General features: G+C 53.7%; 1 protein-coding gene across 3 annotated transcripts in view; it reads right to left on the minus strand.

The window, feature by feature from the left end:
- The window catches only part of CFAP58 (cilia and flagella associated protein 58), a 321,538-nt gene that overhangs the window by 162,372 nt on the left and 136,607 nt on the right, over window positions 1-22,559 (minus strand). For 2 of the 3 annotated variants that reach the window (XM_063962655.1, XM_063962656.1), the window contains 3 exons: window positions 21,500-21,723; window positions 16,883-16,994; window positions 1,989-2,093 (listed from right to left, as the gene is read on the minus strand). In XM_063962655.1, the coding sequence (XP_063818725.1) occupies window positions 1,989-2,093; window positions 16,883-16,994; window positions 21,500-21,723 (441 nt within the window). Of the gene's footprint in view, window positions 1-1,846; window positions 1,898-1,988; window positions 2,094-16,882; window positions 16,995-21,499; window positions 21,724-22,559 lie in introns of those variants that run through there. The other variant, XM_063962657.1, reaches the window with a different exon arrangement.

Below are 22,559 nucleotides of genomic sequence, written 5' to 3' on the forward strand. Positions count from 1 at the left end.
GACACCATGGCATGCTACAGAGCATGTACAGGAACTCAGGAGCGCTGCGGCTACAGAGAGTGACATCAGACACCATGGCATGTAACAGAGCATGTACAGGAACTCAGGAGCGCTGCGGCTACAGAGAGTGACATCAGACACCATGGCATGTAACAGAGCATGTACAGGAACTCAGGAGCGCTGCGGCTACAGAGAGCGACATCAGACACCATGGCATGTAACAGAGCATGTACAGGAACTCAGGAGCGCTGCGGCTACAGAGAATGACATCAGACACCATGGCATGTAACAGAGCATGTACAGGAACTCAGGAGCGCTGCGGCTACAGAGAGCGACATCAGACACCATGGCATGTAACAGAGCATGTACAGGAACTCAGGAGCGCTGCGGCTACAGCAGGACTTAACAAATATTTCTAAAATCTAGGAGCCAGGATGAAAGTGCTGGAGGCAGACCATCGACCCCCACCCCCCATGAAAAATACCCCCATGCATAGCAGCCCTCCGCATCCACACTGCAGTGCAGCTACCCCCCAGGCAAACAACAACCCCCCCCCCCCCCACCTCGCGGCCACATTAATGAGCAGCAAACCCACAGGGGCACCCAGCCCCCACTGCCACACTAATAAGGGGATACCTCCAGGCAGACAACCACTCCGCAGCCTTCCCCCGGGCAAACAATCCCTCCTACCCTGTGGCCAGATCACAACCCCTCTGAAGCTGCAATCCCTGGCCACACATAGACCCTCTTATTGGAGATCTCTATGCAGCTGGAGTTTGGAGACGGCAGACAGAGCAGGGTGGGACAGACAGGCACAGCAGTCAGCCCAGGCCGGAACAGATACTCCGCACATGCAAGAGATGACTGCCGCAATACAGACACGCCTCCAGAAATCTCCGCTGGGGCTGTTGGGGCTGAAGAGGAGCTGCTTCCTCCCTCCAAAATCTGGTAGCTAGGCAGCATAATCTAGGGGCCATGGCTACCTGGCCCCTGGGATTTGTCGAGCCCTGGGCTACAGAAAGCGACATCAGACACCATGGCATGCAACAGAGCATGTCACTGTCCTATAGCCGCGCAGTGGCTGTTACCCTCTACACTGTTCCTAGTAGAGATGATGAACGGGAAGAGGATTAATATTGTGTACACAGTAAGTGAGGAATAGATCATCTACACAAACACAAAAACAAGACAATTTGAATGGAAATACAATTTTGCGACTTCCCCGCTGACACAAATGGCCCATTGTGTCTGCCGGAGAGGGAGCCCTGTAAGAGAATGCATAAGAACTGATAGAGTGCTTTGATATCCCATCTCCAGTCTGTCCGCTCCCTGGAGACGGATCCTAAGCAGCCGCCGCTTCATATGTTAAACTCTCACGCTCTCTACTGGCCACACTGTGAATGACACCCTGCAAGGAACCAGCACTTCAAAGGGAATTTGTGAGTGCCGGAGCAGCAATTACTGACAAGCAGGGAAAGTGCTGCCATTGCGAGGTGTACATTCTGCCTTTGAACATATGACTTTTAAACCTCTTTTATTTTAAACTTGATTTTCACCTTAGAAGTTGGGCTTGATATTAACCCCTCCATTACCGCCTGCAAGGAGCTTCTCACCTCTCAGCAATCGCCGTTAATTACCTTCAGGGCTCCATAAGATTAAATCGGACCGTTAGCGACATTCCTCTGATGACTCCGCATTACAGGTTAATTTCATACAGTTCTATAGGACCAGAGCCGCCTTCTCATCATACTCCCAGTCACTCAATTATCTCAGCAGCTCCCGGAGTGGCGAGGACGCCCCCTACCCCTGTCAGACAGCCAGCTCTGGTACAGAACAGGGTGACAGGGACCAGGGAAGTGTATCAGGACGTTATATGTAAGGATATGAAAGCCAGGCACTGTAGCAGGGGTGAGAACGCTGCAGTCACCTCCTCGGCCAGACAGAGGCAGAGTAACACTCAGACAGATACAGTAAGGAAACGGTCTTACCTGCAGTAACAGCTCCTTCTCCACCACCTCCTCCGTCTTGCTGATCAGACGTTTCTGCAGGGTGTGGATCTTCTGAATCAGCTCGTAGGTACTGGGGTCACTGGCCTGTAATAGGACATACATAGTTATATAGGGCCTAATTCAGACCTGATCGCTAGCAGGCGATTTTTGCAGCGCTGCAATCAGATAGTCGCCGGCTACAGGGGGAGTGTATTTTAGCTGTGCAAGTGTGCGAACGCATGTGTAGCAGAGCAGTACAAATAGATCTTGCACAGCCCAGGACTTACTCAGCCGCTGCGATCACATCAGCCTGTCCGGAACCGGAAATTGACGTCAGGAACCCTCCCTGCGAACGATTGGGCACGCCTGCGTTTTTCCAGACACTCCCTGAAAACGGTCAGTTAACACCCACAGACGCCTTCTTCCTGTCAATCTCCTTGCGATTGTCCGTGCGAACGGATCCGTCGCACAAACCCATCGCTGTGCGCCGATCCGCTTTGTACCCGTGCGACGCGCCTGCGCATTGCAGTGCATATGCATGCGCAGTTTGGACCTGATCGCCCACTGTGCGAAAACGCACAAGAGCAGATCAGGTCTGAATTACCCCCATAGCAGGGGTGTATCTAGGGGACTGGGCGCCCCTGGCAAAGTAAGGGACTGACGCCCCCTTCATATCTGAAATAGGGATGGTGCATGTGCAAAAAGGGGCATGACCACACAATAGCACTCCCAATCCAAATTATGTTACACAGTAGTACCCCTTATACACATTATGTCACACACTAGTACCCCTTATACACATTATGTCACACACTAGTACCCCTTATACACATTATGTCACACAGTAATCCTTGTCACACTGTGGAGAAATCAGCAGTGCATGGCGCAGCCAAGGAGAGGCACTGCCCAGCGATGCCACCTGCAGTCAGGGGGTATAATCATATATTAATGGCAGTGAAAAAGGTATCTCTGTGCACTACCTAGTAGTGGTGATGTAGTGATATATTAAGAATAGCATTCTAGTAGTTTATTTTGAGTTTCTTCACTGTGGTGCATTGTGGTGCTGTACACCGGTGCCAGCTCTTGGCTGCTGTGTGAACCACCAGCCCAGACACTGCCACTACTAAGTGATTCCACTCCATGGCCAAGGGTGGCACCACCAGGCAGCGCCCCCCCCCCCCCCCCTCGGCCAGTGCACCTGGTGAGTGCCATCCTGGCCAATAGGTAGATAACCTCCTGTCCCCAGCACATAGCCATAGTCCCCACCCCCTCCCAGCACATAGCCATAGTCCCCACCCCCTCCCAGCACATAGCCGTAGTCCCCACCCCCTCCCAGCACATAGCCGTACTCCCCACCCCCTCCCAGCACATAGGAGTCCCCATCCCGCTCCCAGCACATAGCTGTAGTCTCTATCCCGCTCCCAGCACATAGCCATAGTCTCTATCCCGCTCCCAGCACATAGCCGTAGTCTCCATCCTCCTCCCAGCACATAGCCATCGTCTCCATCCTGCTCCCAGCACATAGCCGTAGTCTCCATCCCGCTGCCAGCACATAGCTGTAGTCCCCCTCCTCCTCCCAGCACATAGCCATAGTCCCCACCCCCTCCCAGCACATAGCCGTAGTCCCCACCCCCTCCCAGCACATAGCCGTAGTCCCCACCCCCTCCCAGCACATAGAAGGAGTCTCCATCCTGCTCCCAGCACATAGCCGTAGTCTCTATCCCGCTCCCAGCACATAGCCGTAGTCTCTATCCCGCTCCCAGCACATAGCCGTAGTCTCCATCCTCCTCCCAGCACATAGCCATAGTCTCCATCCTGCTCCCAGCACATAGCCATAGTCTCCATCCTGCTCCCAGCACATAGCCGTAGTCTCCATCCTCCTCCCAGCACATAGCCATAGTCTCCATCCTGCTCCCAGCACATAGCCGTAGTCTCCATCCCGCTGCCAGCACATAGCTGTAGTCCCCCTCCTCCTCCCAGCACATAGCTATAGTCTCCATCCCTCTCCCAGCACATAGCTGTAGTCCCCCTCCTCCTCCCAGCACATAGCCGTAGTCTCCCTCCTCCTCCCAGCACATAGCCGTAGTCTCCAACCCGCTCCCAGCACATAGCTGTAGTCTCCATCCTCCTCCCAGCACATAGCCGTAGTCTCCAACCCGCTCCCAGCACATAGCCGTAGTCTCCATCCTCCTCCCAGCACATAGCTGTAGTCTCCATCCTCCTCCCAGCACATAGCTATAGACTCCATCCTCCTCCCAGCACATAGCCATAGTCTCCATCCTGCTCCCAGCACATAGCCATAGTCTCCATCCTGCTCCCAGCACATAGCCATAGTCTCCATCCTGCTCCCAGCACATAGTCGTAGTCTCCATCCTCCTCCCAGCACATAGCCATAGTCTCCATCCTGCTCCCAGCACATAGCCGTAGTCTCCATCCCGCTGCCAGCACATAGCTGTAGTCCCCCTCCTCCTCCCAGCACATAGCTATAGTCTCCATCCCTCTCCCAGCACATAGCTGTAGTCCCCCTCCTCCTCCCAGCACATAGCCGTAGTCTCCCTCCTCCTCCCAGCATATAGCCGTAGTCTCCAACCCGCTCCCAGCACATAGCTGTAGTCTCCATCCTCCTCCCAGCACATAGCCGTAGTCTCCAACCCGCTCCCAGCACATAGCCGTAGTCTCCATCCCGCTGCCAGCACATAGCTGTAGTCCCCCTCCTCCTCCCAGCACATAGCTATAGTCTCCATCCCTCTCCCAGCACATAGCTGTAGTCCCCCTCCTCCTCCCAGCACATAGCCGTAGTCTCCCTCCTCCTCCCAGCACATAGCCGTAGTCTCCATCCTCCTCCCAGCACATAGCTGTAGTCTCCATCCTCCTCCCAGCACATAGCCATAGTCTCCAACCCGCTCCCAGCACATAGCCGTAGTCTCCATCCCGCTGCCAGCACATAGCTGTAGTCCCCCTCCTCCTCCCAGCACATAGCTATAGTCTCCATCCCTCTCCCAGCACATAGCTGTAGTCCCCCTCCTCCTCCCAGCACATAGCTGTAGTCTCTCTCCTCCTCCCAGCACATAGCCGTAGTCCCCCTCCTCCTCCCAGCACATAGCCGTAGTCTCCCTCCTCCTCCCAGCACATAGCTATAGTCTCCATCCCTCTCCCAGCACATAGCCGTAGTCTCCCTCCTCCTCCCAGCACATAGCCGTAGTCTCCATCCTCCTCCCAGCACATAGCCGTAGTCTCCAACCCGCTCCCAGCACATAGCTGTAGTCCCCCTCCTCCTCCCAGCACATAGCTATAGTCTCCATCCCTCTCCCAGCACATAGCTGTAGTCCCCCTCCTCCTCCCAGCACATAGCCGTAGTCTCCCTCCTCCTCCCAGCACATAGCTGTAGTCTCCATCCCTCTCCCAGCACATAGCTGTAGTCCCCCTCCTCCTCCCAGCACATAGCTATAGTCTCCATCCCTCTCCCAGCACATAGCTGTAGTCCCCCTCCTCCTCCCAGCACATAGCCGTAGTCTCCCTCCTCCTCCCAGCACATAGCCGTAGTCTCCAACCCGCTCCCAGCACATAGCCATAGTCCCCACCCCCTCCCAGCACATAGCCGTAGTCCCCACCCCCTCCCAGCACATAGCCGTAGTCCCCACCCCCTCCCAGCACATAGAAGGAGTCCCCATCCCGCTCCCAGCACATAGCTGTAGTCTCTATACCGCTCCCAGCACATAGCCATAGTCTCTATCCCGCTCCCAGCACATAGCCGTAGTCTCCATCCTCCTCCCAGCACATAGCCATAGTCTCCATCCTGCTCCCAGCACATAGCCGTAGTCTCCATCCCGCTACCAGCACATAGCTGTAGTCCCCCTCCTCCTCCCAGCACATAGCCATAGTCCCCACCCCCTCCCAGCACATAGCCGTAGTCCCCACCCCCTCCCAGCACATAGCAGTAGTCCCCACCCCCTCCCAGCACATAGAAGGAGTCTCCATCCTGCTCCCAGCACATAGCCGTAGTCTCTATCCCGCTCCCAGCACATAGCCGTAGTCTCTATCCCGCTCCCAGCACATAGCCGTAGTCTCCATCCTCCTCCCAGCACATAGCCATAGTCTCCATCCTGCTCCCAGCACATAGCCGTAGTCTCCATCCCGCTGCCAGCACATAGCTGTAGTCCCCCTCCTCCTCCCAGCACATAGCTATAGTCTCCATCCTCCTCCCAGCACATAGCCGTAGTCTCCATCCTCCTCCCAGCACATAGCCATAGTCTCCATCCTGCTCCCAGCACATAGCCATAGTCTCCATCCTGCTCCCAGCACATAGCCGTAGTCTCCATCCTCCTCCCAGCACATAGCCATAGTCTCCATCCTGCTCCCAGCACATAGCCGTAGTCTCCATCCCGCTGCCAGCACATAGCTGTAGTCCCCCTCCTCCTCCCAGCACATAGCTATAGTCTCCATCCCTCTCCCAGCACATAGCTGTAGTCCCCCTCCTCCTCCCAGCACATAGCCGTAGTCTCCCTCCTCCTCTCAGCACATAGCCGTAGTCTCCAACCCGCTCCCAGCACATAGCTGTAGTCTCCATCCTCCTCCCAGCACATAGCTGTAGTCTCCATCCTCCTCCCAGCACATAGCTATAGTCTCCATCCTCCTCCCAGCACATAGCCATAGTCTCCATCCTGCTCCCAGCACATAGCCATAGTCTCCATCCTGCTCCCAGCACATAGCCATAGTCTCCATCCTGCTCCCAGCACATAGCCGTAGTCTCCATCCTCCTCCCAGCACATAGCCATAGTCTCCATCCTGCTCCCAGCACATAGCCGTAGTCTCCATCCCGCTGCCAGCACATAGCTGTAGTCCCCCTCCTCCTCCCAGCACATAGCTATAGTCTCCATCCCTCTCCCAGCACATAGCTGTAGTCCCCCCCCCTCCTCCCAGCACATAGCCGTAGTCTCCCTCCTCCTCCCAGCACATAGCCGTAGTCTCCAACCCGCTCCCAGCACATAGCTGTAGTCTCCATCCTCCTCCCAGCACATAGCCGTAGTCTCCAACCCGCTCCCAGCACATAACCGTAGTCTCCCTCCTCCTCCCAGCACATAGCCGTAGTCTCCAACCCGCTCCCAGCACATAGCTGTAGTCTCCATCCTCCTCCCAGCACATAGCCGTAGTCTCCATCCCGCTGCCAGCACATAGCTGTAGTCCCCCTCCTCCTCCCAGCACATAGCTATAGTCTCCATCCCTCTCCCAGCACATAGCTGTAGTCCCCCTCCTCCTCCCAGCACATAGCCGTAGTCTCCCTCCTCCTCCCAGCACATAGCCGTAGTCTCCATCCTCCTCCCAGCACATAGCTGTAGTCTCCATCCTCCTCCCAGCACATAGCCGTAGTCTCCAACCCGCTCCCAGCACATAGCCGTAGTCTCCATCCCGCTGCCAGCACATAGCTGTAGTCCCCCTCCTCCTCCCAGCACATAGCTATAGTCTCCATCCCTCTCCCAGCACATAGCTGTAGTCCCCCTCCTCCTCCCAGCACATAGCTGTAGTCTCCCTCCTCCTCCCAGCACATAGCCGTAGTCCCCCTCCTCCTCCCAGCACATAGCCGTAGTCTCCCTCCTCCTCCCAGCACATAGCTATAGTCTCCATCCCTCTCCCAGCACATAGCCGTAGTCTCCCTCCTCCTCCCAGCACATAGCCGTAGTCTCCATCCTCCTCCCAGCACATAGCCGTAGTCTCCAACCCGCTCCCAGCACATAGCTGTAGTCCCCCTCCTCCTCCCAGCACATAGCTATAGTCTCCATCCCTCTCCCAGCACATAGCTGTAGTCCCCCTCCTCCTCCCAGCACATAGCCGTAGTCTCCCTCCTCCTCCCAGCACATAGCTGTAGTCTCCATCCCACTCCCAGCACATAGCTGTAGTCCCCCTCCTCCTCCCAGCACATAGCTATAGTCTCCATCCCTCTCCCAGCACATAGCTGTAGTCCCCCTCCTCCTCCCAGCACATAGCCGTAGTCTCCCTCCTCCTCCCAGCACATAGCCGTAGTCTCCAACCCGCTCCCAGCACATAGCCGTAGTCTCCATCCCGCTCCCAGCACATAGCTGTAGTCCCCCTCCTCCTCCCAGCACATAGCCGTAGTCTCCCTCCTCCTCCCAGCACATAGCTGTAGTCTCCATCCCTCTCCCAGCACATAGCCGTAGTCTCCCTCCTCCTCCCAGCACATAGCCGTAGTCTCCATCCTCCTCCCAGCACATAGCCGTAGTCTCCAACCCGCTCCCAGCACATAGCTGTAGTCCCCCTCCTCCTCCCAGCACATAGCTATAGTCTCCATCCCTCTCCCAGCACATAGCCGTAGTCTCCCTCCTCCTCCCAGCACATAGCCGTAGTCTCCATCCTCCTCCCAGCACATAGCCGTAGTCTCCAACCCGCTCCCAGCACATAGCCGTAGTCTCCATCCCGCTCCCAGCACATAGCTGTAGTCCCCCTCCTCCTCCCAGCACATAGCCGTAGTCTCCCTCCTCCTCCCAGCACATAGCCGTAGTCTCCATCCTCCTCCCAGCACATAGCCGTAGTCTCCATCCCTCTCCCAGCACATAGCCGTAGTGCCCCTCCTCCTCCCAGCACATAGCCGTAGTCTCCCTCCTCCTCCCAGCACATAGCCGTAGTCTCCAACCCGCTCCCAGCACATAGCTGTAGTCTCCCTCCTCCTCCCAGCACATAGCTGTAGTCTCCATCCCTCTCCCAGCACATAGCTGTAGTCCCCCTCCTCCTCCCAGCACATAGCTATAGTCTCCATCCCTCTCCCACCACATAGCTGTAGTCCCCCTCCTCCTCCCAGCACATAGCCGTAGTCTCCCTCCTCCTCCCAGCACATAGCCGTAGTCTCCAACCCGCTCCCAGCACATAGCCGTAGTCTCCATCCCGCTCCCAGCACATAGCCGTAGTCCCCCTCCTCCTCCCAGCACATAGCCGTAGTCTCCGTCCTCCTCCCAGCACATAGCCGTAGTCTCCCTCCTCCTCCCAGCACATAGCTGTAGTCTCCATCCTCCTCCCAGCACATAGCTGTAGTCTCCATCCTCCTCCCAGCACATAGCCGTAGTCTCCATCCCACTCCCAGCACATAGCTGTAGTCTCCATCCCGCTCCCAGCACATAGCTATAGTCTCCATCCCACTCCCAGCACATAGCCGTAGTCTCCATCCCGCTTCCAGCACATAGCCGTAATCTCCATCCTCTTCCCAGCACATAGCCGTAGTCTCCCTCCTCCTCCCAGCACATAGCTGTAGTCTCCATCCTCCTCCCAGCACATAGCTGTAGTCTCCATCCTCCTCCCAGCACGTAGCCGTAGTCTCCATCCTCCTCCCAGCACATAGCTGTAGTCTCCCTCCTCCTCCCAGCACATAGCCGTAGTCTCCCTCCTCCTCCCAGCACATAGCCGTAGTCTCCAACCCGCTCCCAGCACATAGCCGTAGTCTCCATCCCTCTCCCAGCACATAGCTGTAGTCTCCATCCTCCTCCCAGCACATAGCCGTAGTCTCCGTCCTCCTCCCAGCACATAGCCGTAGTCTCCCTCCTCCTCCCAGCACATAGCTGTAGTCTCCATCCTCCTCCCAGCACATAGCTGTAGTCTCCATCCTCCTCCCAGCACATAGCCGTAGTCTCCATCCCACTCCCAGCACATAGCTGTAGTCTCCATCCCGCTCCCAGCACATAGCTATAGTCTCCATCCCGCTTCCAGCACATAGCCGTAATCTCCATCCTCTTCCCAGCACATAGCCGTAGTCTCCCTCCTCCTCCCAGCACATAGCTGTAGTCTCCATCCTCCTCCCAGCACATAGCTGTAGTCTCCATCCTCCTCCAAGCACGTAGCCGTAGTCTCCCTCCTCCTCCCAGCACATAGCCGTAGTCTCCAACCCGCTCCCAGCACATAGCCGTAGTCTCCATCCCTCTCCCAGCACATAGCTGTAGTCTCCATCCTCCTCCTAGCACATAGCCGTAGTCTCCGTCCTCCTCCCAGCACATAGCCGTAGTCTCCCTCCTCCTCCCAGCACATAGCTGTAGTCTCCATCCTCCTCCCAGCACATAGCTGTAGTCTCCATCCTCCTCCCAGCACATAGCCGTAGTCTCCAACCCGCTCCCAGCACATAACCGTAGTCTCCCTCCTCCTCCCAGCACATAGCCGTAGTCTCCAACCCGCTCCCAGCACATAGCTGTAGTCTCCATCCTCCTCCCAGCACATAGCCGTAGTCTCCATCCCGCTGCCAGCACATAGCTGTAGTCCCCCTCCTCCTCCCAGCACATAGCTATAGTCTCCATCCCTCTCCCAGCACATAGCTGTAGTCCCCCTCCTCCTCCCAGCACATAGCCGTAGTCTCCCTCCTCCTCCCAGCACATAGCCGTAGTCTCCATCCTCCTCCCAGCACATAGCTGTAGTCTCCATCCTCCTCCCAGCACATAGCCGTAGTCTCCAACCCGCTCCCAGCACATAGCCGTAGTCTCCATCCCGCTGCCAGCACATAGCTGTAGTCCCCCTCCTCCTCCCAGCACATAGCTATAGTCTCCATCCCTCTCCCAGCACATAGCTGTAGTCCCCCTCCTCCTCCCAGCACATAGCTGTAGTCTCCCTCCTCCTCCCAGCACATAGCCGTAGTCCCCCTCCTCCTCCCAGCACATAGCCGTAGTCTCCCTCCTCCTCCCAGCACATAGCTATAGTCTCCATCCCTCTCCCAGCACATAGCCGTAGTCTCCCTCCTCCTCCCAGCACATAGCCGTAGTCTCCATCCTCCTCCCAGCACATAGCCGTAGTCTCCAACCCGCTCCCAGCACATAGCTGTAGTCCCCCTCCTCCTCCCAGCACATAGCTATAGTCTCCATCCCTCTCCCAGCACATAGCTGTAGTCCCCCTCCTCCTCCCAGCACATAGCCGTAGTCTCCCTCCTCCTCCCAGCACATAGCTGTAGTCTCCATCCCACTCCCAGCACATAGCTGTAGTCCCCCTCCTCCTCCCAGCACATAGCTATAGTCTCCATCCCTCTCCCAGCACATAGCTGTAGTCCCCCTCCTCCTCCCAGCACATAGCCGTAGTCTCCCTCCTCCTCCCAGCACATAGCCGTAGTCTCCAACCCGCTCCCAGCACATAGCCGTAGTCTCCATCCCGCTCCCAGCACATAGCTGTAGTCCCCCTCCTCCTCCCAGCACATAGCCGTAGTCTCCCTCCTCCTCCCAGCACATAGCTGTAGTCTCCATCCCTCTCCCAGCACATAGCCGTAGTCTCCCTCCTCCTCCCAGCACATAGCCGTAGTCTCCATCCTCCTCCCAGCACATAGCCGTAGTCTCCAACCCGCTCCCAGCACATAGCTGTAGTCCCCCTCCTCCTCCCAGCACATAGCTATAGTCTCCATCCCTCTCCCAGCACATAGCCGTAGTCTCCCTCCTCCTCCCAGCACATAGCCGTAGTCTCCATCCTCCTCCCAGCACATAGCCGTAGTCTCCAACCCGCTCCCAGCACATAGCCGTAGTCTCCATCCCGCTCCCAGCACATAGCTGTAGTCCCCCTCCTCCTCCCAGCACATAGCCGTAGTCTCCCTCCTCCTCCCAGCACATAGCCGTAGTCTCCATCCTCCTCCCAGCACATAGCCGTAGTCTCCATCCCTCTCCCAGCACATAGCCGTAGTGCCCCTCCTCCTCCCAGCACATAGCCGTAGTCTCCCTCCTCCTCCCAGCACATAGCCGTAGTCTCCAACCCGCTCCCAGCACATAGCTGTAGTCTCCCTCCTCCTCCCAGCACATAGCTGTAGTCTCCATCCCTCTCCCAGCACATAGCTGTAGTCCCCCTCCTCCTCCCAGCACATAGCTATAGTCTCCATCCCTCTCCCACCACATAGCTGTAGTCCCCCTCCTCCTCCCAGCACATAGCCGTAGTCTCCCTCCTCCTCCCAGCACATAGCCGTAGTCTCCAACCCGCTCCCAGCACATAGCCGTAGTCTCCATCCCGCTCCCAGCACATAGCCGTAGTCCCCCTCCTCCTCCCAGCACATAGCCGTAGTCTCCGTCCTCCTCCCAGCACATAGCCGTAGTCTCCCTCCTCCTCCCAGCACATAGCTGTAGTCTCCATCCTCCTCCCAGCACATAGCTGTAGTCTCCATCCTCCTCCCAGCACATAGCCGTAGTCTCCATCCCACTCCCAGCACATAGCTGTAGTCTCCATCCCGCTCCCAGCACATAGCTATAGTCTCCATCCCACTCCCAGCACATAGCTGTAGTCTCCATCCCGCTTCCAGCACATAGCCGTAATCTCCATCCTCTTCCCAGCACATAGCCGTAGTCTCCCTCCTCCTCCCAGCACATAGCTGTAGTCTCCATCCTCCTCCCAGCACATAGCTGTAGTCTCCATCCTCCTCCCAGCACGTAGCCGTAGTCTCCATCCTCCTCCCAGCACATAGCTGTAGTCTCCCTCCTCCTCCCAGCACATAGCCGTAGTCTCCCTCCTCCTCCCAGCACATAGCCGTAGTCTCCAACCCGCTCCCAGCACATAGCCGTAGTCTCCATCCCTCTCCCAGCACATAGCTGTAGTCTCCATCCTCCTCCCAGCACATAGCCGTAGTCTCCGTCCTCCTCCCAGCACATAGCCGTAGTCTCCCTCCTCCTCCCAGCACATAGCTGTAGTCTCCATCCTCCTCCCAGCACATAGCTGTAGTCTCCATCCTCCTCCCAGCACATAGCCGTAGTCTCCATCCCACTCCCAGCACATAGCTGTAGTCTCCATCCCGCTCCCAGCACATAGCTATAGTCTCCATCCCGCTTCCAGCACATAGCCGTAATCTCCATCCTCTTCCCAGCACATAGCCGTAGTCTCCCTCCTCCTCCCAGCACATAGCTGTAGTCTCCATCCTCCTCCCAGCACATAGCTGTAGTCTCCATCCTCCTCCAAGCACGTAGCCGTAGTCTCCCTCCTCCTCCCAGCACATAGCCGTAGTCTCCAACCCGCTCCCAGCACATAGCCGTAGTCTCCATCCCTCTCCCAGCACATAGCTGTAGTCTCCATCCTCCTCCTAGCACATAGCCGTAGTCTCCGTCCTCCTCCCAGCACATAGCCGTAGTCTCCCTCCTCCTCCCAGCACATAGCTGTAGTCTCCATCCTCCTCCCAGCACATAGCTGTAGTCTCCATCCTCCTCCCAGCACATAGCCGTAGTCTCCATCCCACTCCCAGCACATAGCTGTAGTCTCCATCCCGCTCCCAGCACATAGCTATAGTCTCCATCCCGCTTCCAGCACATAGCCGTAATCTCCATCCTCTTCCCAGCACATAGCCGTAGTCTCCCTCCTCCTCCCAGCACATAGCTGTAGTCTCCATCCTCCTCCCAGCACATAGCTGTAGTCTCCATCCTCCTCCAAGCACGTAGCCGTAGTCTCCATCCTCCTCCCAGCACATAGCTGTAGTCTCCATCCTCCTCCCAGCACGTAGCCGTAGTCTCCATCCTCCTCCCAGCACATAGTCGTAGTCTCCATCCCACTCCCAGCACATAGCTATAGTCTCCATCCCACTCCCAGCACATAGCTGTAGTCTCCATCCCTCTCCCAGCACATAGCTGTAGTCTCCCTCCTCCTCCCAGCACATAGCTGTAGTCTCCATCCCTCTCCCAGCACATAGCTGTAGTCCCCCTCCTCCTCTCAGCACATAGCTATAGTCTCCATCCCTCTCCCAGCACATAGCTGTAGTCCCCCTCCTCCTCCCAGCACATAGCCGTAGTCTCCCTCCTCCTCCCAGCACATAGCCGTAGTCTCCAACCCGCTCCCAGCACATAGCCGTAGTCTCCATCCCGCTCCCAGCACATAGCTGTAGTCCCCCTCCTCCTCCCAGCACATAGCCGTAGTCTCCGTCCTCCTCCCAGCACATAGCCGTAGTCTCCCTCCTCCTCCCAGCACATAGCTGTAGTCTCCATCCTCCTCCCAGCACATAGCTGTAGTCTCCATCCTCCTCCCAGCACATAGCCGTAGTCTCCATCCCACTCCCAGCACATAGCTGTAGTCTCCATCCCGCTCCCAGCACATAGCTATAGTCTCCATCCCACTCCCAGCACATAGCTGTAGTCTCCATCCCGCTTCCAGCACATAGCCGTAATCTCCATCCTCTTCCCAGCACATAGTCGTAGTCTCCCTCCTCCTCCCAGCACATAGCTGTAGTCTCCATCCTCCTCCCAGCACATAGCCGTAGTCTCCATCCTCCTCCCAGCACATAGCTGTAGTCTCCCTCCTCCTCCCAGCACATAGCTGTAGTCTCCATCCTCCTCCCAGCACGTAGCCGTAGTCTCCATCCTCCTCCCAGCACATAGTCGTAGTCTCCATCCCACTCCCAGCACATAGCTATAGTCTCCATCCCACTCCCAGCACATAGCTGTAGTCTCCATCCCTCTCCCAGCACATAGCTGTAGTCTCCCTCCTCCTCCCAGCACATAGCTGTAGTCTCCATCCTCCTCCCAGCACATAGCCTTAGTCTCCATCCTCCTCCCAGCACATAGTCGTAGTCTCCATCCTCCTCCCAGCACATAGTCGTAGTCTCCATCCCGCTCCCAGCACATAGCTATAGTCTCCATCCCACTCCCAGCACATAGCTGTAGTCTCCATCCCGCTTCCAGCACATAGCCGTAATCTCCATCCCGCTCCCAGCACATAGCCGTAGTCTCCATCCCGCTCCCAGCACATGGCCGTAATCTCCATCCCGCTCCCAGCACATAGCCGTAGTCTTCATCCTCCTCCCAGCACATAGCCGTAGTCTCCATCCCGCTTCCAGCACATAGCCGTAATCTCCATCCCGCTCCCAGCACATAGCCGTAGTCTCCATCCCGCACCCAGCACATAGCCGTAGTCTTCATCCTCCTCCCAGCACATAGCCGTAATTTCCATCCCGCTCCCAGCACATAGCTGTAGTCCCCCTCCCAGCACATAGCCGTAGTCTCCATTCCCCTCCCGTCACATAGCGGTAGCTCCCATCCCCCTCCCAGTACATAGCCGTGGTCTCCCCCTCTCTGCACATAGCCATGGTCTCCCCCCCTTCCTGCATATAGTCCTCTTCCCTCCCAGCACAGAGTCCGTCCACCCCGCATATAGGGGGTAATCCAAACCTGATCTCTCACTAGCATTTTTTTGCGGCGTTGCGATCAGGTCAGAACTGCGCATGCGTATGCACCGCAATGCGCAGGCGCGTTGCACCGGTACAAAGCGGTTTGTTGCTCTGCGATGGGTTTGTGCGAAGAATCCATTCGCACAGTCGATCGCAAGGAGATTGACAGGAAGAAGGCGTTTGTGGGTGTCAACTGACCGTTTTCTGGGAGTGGTTGGAAAAACGCAGGCGTGTCAAAGCGTTTGCAGGGCGGGTGTCTGACTTCAATACCGGTCCCGGACAGGCTGAAGTGATCGCAGCAGCTGAGTAAGTCCCGGGCTACTCAGAAACTGCACAAAATCATTTTGTACCGATTGGCTACACATGCGATCTCACACTTGCACAGCTAAAATACACTCCCCAGTGGGCGGCGACTATGCGAAGGCAGGACTGCAAAAAACAGCTAGCAAGCGATCGGGTCCGAATTACCTCCATAGTCTTTTCCCCTCCCTGCATATAGTCTTTCTCCCTCAAAGCACATATCAATTAATATGTTGCAGTACCTAGTGTGATGAGCTGGGCATCGCATGGGCTGGAGGATTGCACAGTAGGCAGGAACACCACACTTCGGCACCGCACCAAACTGAAGAAAGTGAAAGTAAACTACAGCTCCCAGCAACCTTTGCTGCCAGGAGCTCCCGACAGCAAGGGCTGCTGGGAACTGTAGTTTACTTTCACATTCTTCACTAATGCATTGTGGTGCCAAACACCGGCGCCTGTTCCTGCCTACTGTGAGATCCTCCAGCCCAGGCGATGCCACTACTAAGTGATTCCACCCATTGGTCGAGGGTGGCACTGCCGGGTGGCGCCCCCTCTTCTGCTGGCGCCCCTGGCGAGTGCCATCCTGGCCAATGGGTAGATACGCCCCTGCCCCATAGTGTGAGTGGTTAGTAAACCCTGCAGGACCTGCAAATCTCCACTGACAGCGATCATAGAGACCTAATAAATCTGCATCGAAAGTCTCCAATATTTTGACGTAGTCACGTAAAACGGTTCTTATATGCCGCGTGTGAAGTTTGTATAACTTTTATGTGCGCAAAAGTAACGCGGTATCCTATTGCAAAAGTTTTTCAATGAGGGATTTTACAGCCTTATAAAAGGTCACCGATCTCCAAAGTGACTTGTAACACGCGATATTACTTATAATACACACAAGTTATCAGAACTCGCCGCTTATGCAGAAATCACTTACAGGAGCTTATTGGTGGCTATGGGGGTTATTCCGAGTTGATCGCTCGCTAGCTGTTTTTAGCAGCCGTGCAAACGCTATGCCGCCGCCCACTGGGAGTGTATTTTAGCTTAGCAGAAGTGCGAACGAAAGGATCGCAGAGCGGCTGCAAAGTTTTTTTGTGCAGTTTCAGAGTAGCCCAATACCTACTCAGCGCTTGTGAGGACTTCAGACTGTTCAGTTCCTGTTTTGACGTCATGAACACGCCCTGCGTTCGCCCAGCCACGCCTGCATTTTTCCTGGCACGCTTGCATTTTTTCGAACACTCCCTGAAAACGGTCAGTTGCCACCCAGAAACGCCCACTTCCTGTCAATCACTCTGCGGCCAGCAGTGCGACTGAAAAGCTTCGCTAGTCCCTGTGTGAAACTATATCGGCCGTTGTAATCGTACGTCGCGCGCGCGCATTACGCCGCATACACATGCGCAGAAGTGCAATTTTTTTGCCTCATCGCTGCACAGTGAACGAATGCAGCTAGCGATCAACTCGGAATGACCACCTATATGTACTAAATCTACTTGTATAAAACTATTACCTCCAGCTTTCTCCACCTGTGGACATTCAGCGGGTTCTCCAGCTCCTCCTCCAGTGCCCGGCAACGAGTCCGCTCTTTCATCAGCTCCCGCTGGGTATGGTACACCTCCCGCCTGCACAGAATCACACATCTCATTAAGTCCTCGCACTTTAACAAAGCTGAGGGGATCAAACGCCGAAAATGAATTCAACATTTTGGAGTAAAACTAAAGGTATATATTATGCTGTGATTGTCACTTTGAAAAAAAATATTTTAATAATTCAACAATAAAGCAAAGAAAAGATTTTGCAGGATGGTGGGCAATTATCAATTTTACCCCACGTCTGCAAATAAACCCGAAATAGCCATTTATTCTTTAATGTGGATTCTAAGCTATAAAGGACACAATGGATTGCAGATCGCCCCCTCCTGGAGAACAGTGATCAGCACACTTATTCCTATACTACATACACTACTACCGATTGACAGGTGGGTGCAGTGTCAATGCCGCAGACAGTTGGCTGATGTTGTAAGTCTGCATGGTGTGTCGGCATCACACAGGGCATATATCCCAATTGTTACTACTCAAAGACACACCTGGGAGGTAACAGAGGAGTGTCTAAGCCGACGCGGTCATGTGAGGCCATAATCAGACGTAAAACTTGCATGTGCCTCTGCAACGCTCCGAGACGAAAATGCATCATCCCAAGACGTTGCAAGTGGGAGTCTCATTTTTTAGAAAATCACATCTGTGTCTGACTCAGAATCAATATATTAATAGTAATTTAGATAGCGCACAGATATTGCGCAGCGCTTTGCAGAGAATATGACTTGCAGATAGTATTTGCAGCAAGGCCATATGTAAGTGTAACGGTACCTCTTATGGGCCCTCATTCCGAGTTGTTCGCTCGCTAGCTGCTTTTAGCAGCATTGCACACGCTAAGCTGCCGCCTACTGGGAGTGAATCTTAGCATAACAGAATTGCAAACGAAAGATTAGCAGAATTGCGAATAGAAATTTCTTAGCAGTTTCTGAGTAGCTCGAGACTTACTCCTACACTGCGATCAGTTCAGTCAGTTTCGTTCCTGGTTTGACGTCACAAACACACCCAGCGTTCGGCCAGCCACTCCCCCGTTTCTCCAGACACTCCCGCGTTTTTCCCTGACACGCCTGCGTTTTTCCGCACACTCCCAGAAAACGGCCAGTTTCCGCCCAGAAACACCCACTTCCTGTCATTCACACTACGATCAGCAGAACGATGAAAAAACCTCGTTACGCCGTGAGTAAAATACCAAACTTGTGTGCAAATTTACTTGGCGCAGGCGCACTGCGAACATTGCGCGTGCGCAGTTTGCGACTAATCGCTCCGTAGCGAGAAAAAAAAACGAGCGAACAACTCGGAATGACCCCCATAGAGTGAAGTAATTGACTAAAACCTCAACTCTATGTCATGCAAACTACACTTCTAGGCCACAACATCAAGGAGGCTCCGTCACGGAGCAAAAGGCAAGTCTGGGGTAACTTGCGGAGAGCCTCTTCCAGTGTCGGGTAGACTTGGGCACCCCAGGGGTGAAAATGTGTGGGTGGCTGTTACCAAGTTTACTGAAAGGTTCACAAACAGCATTGATCTAATCAGACAATTGTTTCATGGTTGAACTTGCACCAGACAGGTAAAACCTAATTTGTTGCCACATTTGTAAATAAGCCTCATTACCTGACATTGGATAAATCTGCATCAAGGTTTCCAGTGTCCTCCCCCTCTCTGGCTTCACCCTCACCTGTAATACCCCCCCTTGGTGCGATCAGCAGCTGAGTGCTACAGGATAACTCATCAGCCCTGTTTGCTGTCAGGCTGAGATGCTGCAGATGGACAGGGGACAAGTATGTGCAAATAATTCTGCATTTACTGCTATAAAGGGCTGCTACCAACTCATCTAGAACGAGGTCTAGAAGGTGAGGTTATAACCGCACAATAATTGCCTGACATCTGAATTTTAATTGATGGGGAAGCCAATTATCGGGCTGCAGAAAGGCTTTGCTCGTTACCCAGAGGGATCATTTAAAAAGGATGCGTGTTTGACCCCTGATTCTTCTCAAACTTTCCACCTACCATGTGTTAAAGAGAGAAGTCAGACGTACAATCAGCGCTCAGCCCAAGGATTATATGTACGTGGTACATTCACAGCCCGTTACACACACCTCTCGCTCTCCGTGAGCTCATACAGCGGTTAGAGCAAACTATCCTTTGCCTGGAATTGCCAATCATTAGAGTATATGGCGCTAGTCACAAAGGCTAACACTTCGCAAGTGTATACAATAACGTATTCCACAGCTAATGTTGAAGACAAACGCAGAGAGCTACTTACAGCTGAAACCAGAAGACAATAGGCAATCATGGTAGATTACAGATCACATAACTTAGCTTTTAGTTATCGTATGAGGGGGCAACATTCTCAGCTGGGGGGCGGACAGGAAACACAATACGGAAGGCGGATATCACGCAGAACCTAACTCTACAGGTTGGCGGTGGTATAACCAGGTGCCGCATTGAATGCCCCCTTACAGCAGGCCTGAGATGGGAGAAATCACTTGTGCTGGAAATATGCAGCCTCTGACCAGTCTCTTGGTAGTAAGGTGACTGTGGAGGTCTCATAAGGTACCGTACTCGGGGAGAGGGGCCTAGCAAAGAGTGGGGGACTGTCTCAGGTAGAGCTGCTGAATGAGCACAAAGACAAATAGTGCCACCATTATATTACATAACGTAACTACCAAGATCCAGGGTTAGCTGAGCCCTGAATTACAGCCATTATTTCCAATGGCCAATAAGAGATAATTCAACTCCCGTAATTGATATCTGAGTTATAACTAGAGATGAGCGGGTTCGGTTCCTCGGGATCCGAACACCCCCCCCCCCCCCCCCCCCCCGAACTTCACCTATTTTACACGGGTCCGAGGCAGCCTCGGAACTTCCCGCCTTGCTCGGTTAACCAGAATGCGCCCGAACGTCATCATCCCGCTGTCGGATTCTCGCGAGATTCGTATTCTATATAAGGAGCCGCGCGTCACCGCCATTTTCACTCGTGCATTGGAGATTGAACGGAGAGGACGTGGCAGCGTTCTCTCCATGAAAAGCTCCATAATCTGTGCTCAGTGTGCTGCAAATATCTGTGCTCAGTGTGCTGCAAATAATCTGTGCCCAGTGTGCTGAAAATATCTACGTTCTCTGCCTGAAAACGCTCCATATCTGTGCTCAGTGTGCTGCAAATATCTGTGCTCAGTGTGCTGCATTGTGAGGACTGGGGACCACCAGCATAATAGTAGTACAGTACAGTAGGCCATTGCTGTATCTTGCAGCTCTGTGTCACTGCAAGTATCCACCCATTCCATTTTCTTCCAGTGATTTGGACCAATAATACCATTGATTAGAACGAATAATTCCAGTGATTTTGTCATTTTCTTCCAGTGATTTGGACCAATAATAATACCATTGATTAGAACGGATAATTCCAGTGATTTTGTCATTTTCGTCCAGTGATATGGACCAATAATACCATTGATTAGAACGAATAATTCCTGTGATATTGAGGTGTTTCTGTCGCTTAGCTTAGCCGTCCAGCGACCACATTGCACCTCTTTTTCTCTTTTCTTTGCATCATGTGCTGTTTGGGGCCAATTTTTTTAAGTGCCATCCTGTCTGACACTGCAATGCCACTCCTAGATGGGCCAGGTGTTTGTGTCGGCCACTTGGGTCGCTTTGCTTAGTCATCCAGCGACCTTGGTGCAAATTTTAGGACTAAAAATAGTATTGTGAGGTGTGAGGTGTTCAGAATAGACTGGAAATGAGTGGAAATTGTGGGTATTGAGGTTAATAATACTATAGGATCAAAATGACCCCCAAATTCTATGATTTAAGCTGTTTTTGAGGGTTTTTTGAAAAAAAACACCCGAATCCAACAAAAAAATTTCAGGGAGGTTTTGGCAAAACGCGTCCGAATCCAAAACACGGCCGCGGAACCGAATCCAAAACCAAAACACAAAGCCCGAAAAATTTCCGGTGCACATCTCTAGTTATAACAAAACATTTGTCCTCTATTGGATGAGAACTGTATAGATGTATCCAGATACACCTATCCCCAAATCACGCCAAATAGCCCATTTAGTGTACCGCGGACTGTGCAACTTAGCCACGCCACAACGCTAATCCTATGTACCTGGTACACTATAAGCCATCTAAGGCATAAACTGAGGAGAAAGTGTGTGACGAAACATCTGTATACTTTCAACCACAGTTCATAAAGGCCTTTATCTTCAAAGACATGGGGCTTACGCTGGCCACGCACTGCACAATAACTGTGCAAACTGGCCAACCAAACACCTAGTTTGAACAATGATCATTCACAGCCTGAAAAACTGTCGGGATTGTTTGTTTTGGGTAACAAAACCTGTCTCAATCCACCCAATTCACTCAATTTCATGCTGTGACTGGAGATTGTGCAGTGTATGGAGCTGCTCTGATTATCGCCCCGTCGCTCCTGCGTGTCGGCTGGTCGGCGGCACTATCATGCAGTCTGTGGCTAGCTTTATACCACCGCTATAAAGTCTTATTAAGGACATAGAGGTTTACAGAAGTCTTCGTACCTGAGATCTTCTACATTGGAAACCGTTTTGGTCAAGATGCCTTTTTCCCGTCTCAGCTTCTTTATCTCCAGTTTCAGGAGACGAATGTCGTCCACCCTTTGCTTGTACTGACTCTCTCCTTTATTCAGGATGGATTGGTGGATCTTGATCTTCTCGTACAACAAAGCCAATTCGTCGTTTCTCCTGACCAACTGGGTACCTAAAATATCTCTCTCGCCGATCACCTGCACAGACAGCGACAGACAAAAAAATAAGATTTTACTTACCGATAAATCTATTTCTCGTAGTCCGTAGTGGATGCTGGGACTCCGTAAGGACCATGGGGATATAGCGGCTCCGCAGGAGACAGGGCACAATAATAAAAGCTTTAGGATCAGGTGGTGTGCACTGGCTCCTCCCCCTATGACCCTCCTCCAAGCCTCAGTTAGGATACTGTGCCCGGACGAGCGTGCATAATAAGGAAGGATATTGAATCCCGGGTAAGACTCATACCAGCCACACCAATCACACCGTACAACCTGTGATCTGAACCCAGTTAACAGTATGATAACAACGAAGGAGCCTCTGAAAAGACGGCTCACAACAAGAATAACCCGATTTTTGTAACAATAACTATGTACAAGTATTGCAGACAATCCGCACTTGGGATGGGCGCCCAGCATCCACTACGGACTACGAGAAATAGAATTATCGGTAAGTAAAATCTTATTTTCTCTGACGTCCTAGTGGATGCTGGGACTCCGTAAGGACCATGGGGATTATACCAAAGCTCCCAAACGGGCGGGAGAGTGCGGATGACCCTGCAGCACCGAATGAGAGAACTCCATGTCCTCCTCAGCCAGGGTATCAAATTTGTAGAATTTAGCAAACGTGTTTGCCCCTGACCAAGTAACTGTTCGGCAAAGTTGTAAAGCCGAGACCCCTCGGGCAGTCGCCCAAGATGAGCCCCCTTCCTTTTGGAATGGGCTTTTACAGATTTTGGCTGTGGCAGGCCTGCCACAGAATGTGTAAACTGAATTGTATTACAAATCCAGCGAGCAATCGTCTGCTTAGAAGCAGG

The sequence above is a fragment of the Pseudophryne corroboree genome, chromosome 3 (assembly GCF_028390025.1).
Source record: "Pseudophryne corroboree isolate aPseCor3 chromosome 3, aPseCor3.hap2, whole genome shotgun sequence".
NCBI lineage: Eukaryota > Metazoa > Chordata > Amphibia > Anura > Myobatrachidae > Pseudophryne > Pseudophryne corroboree.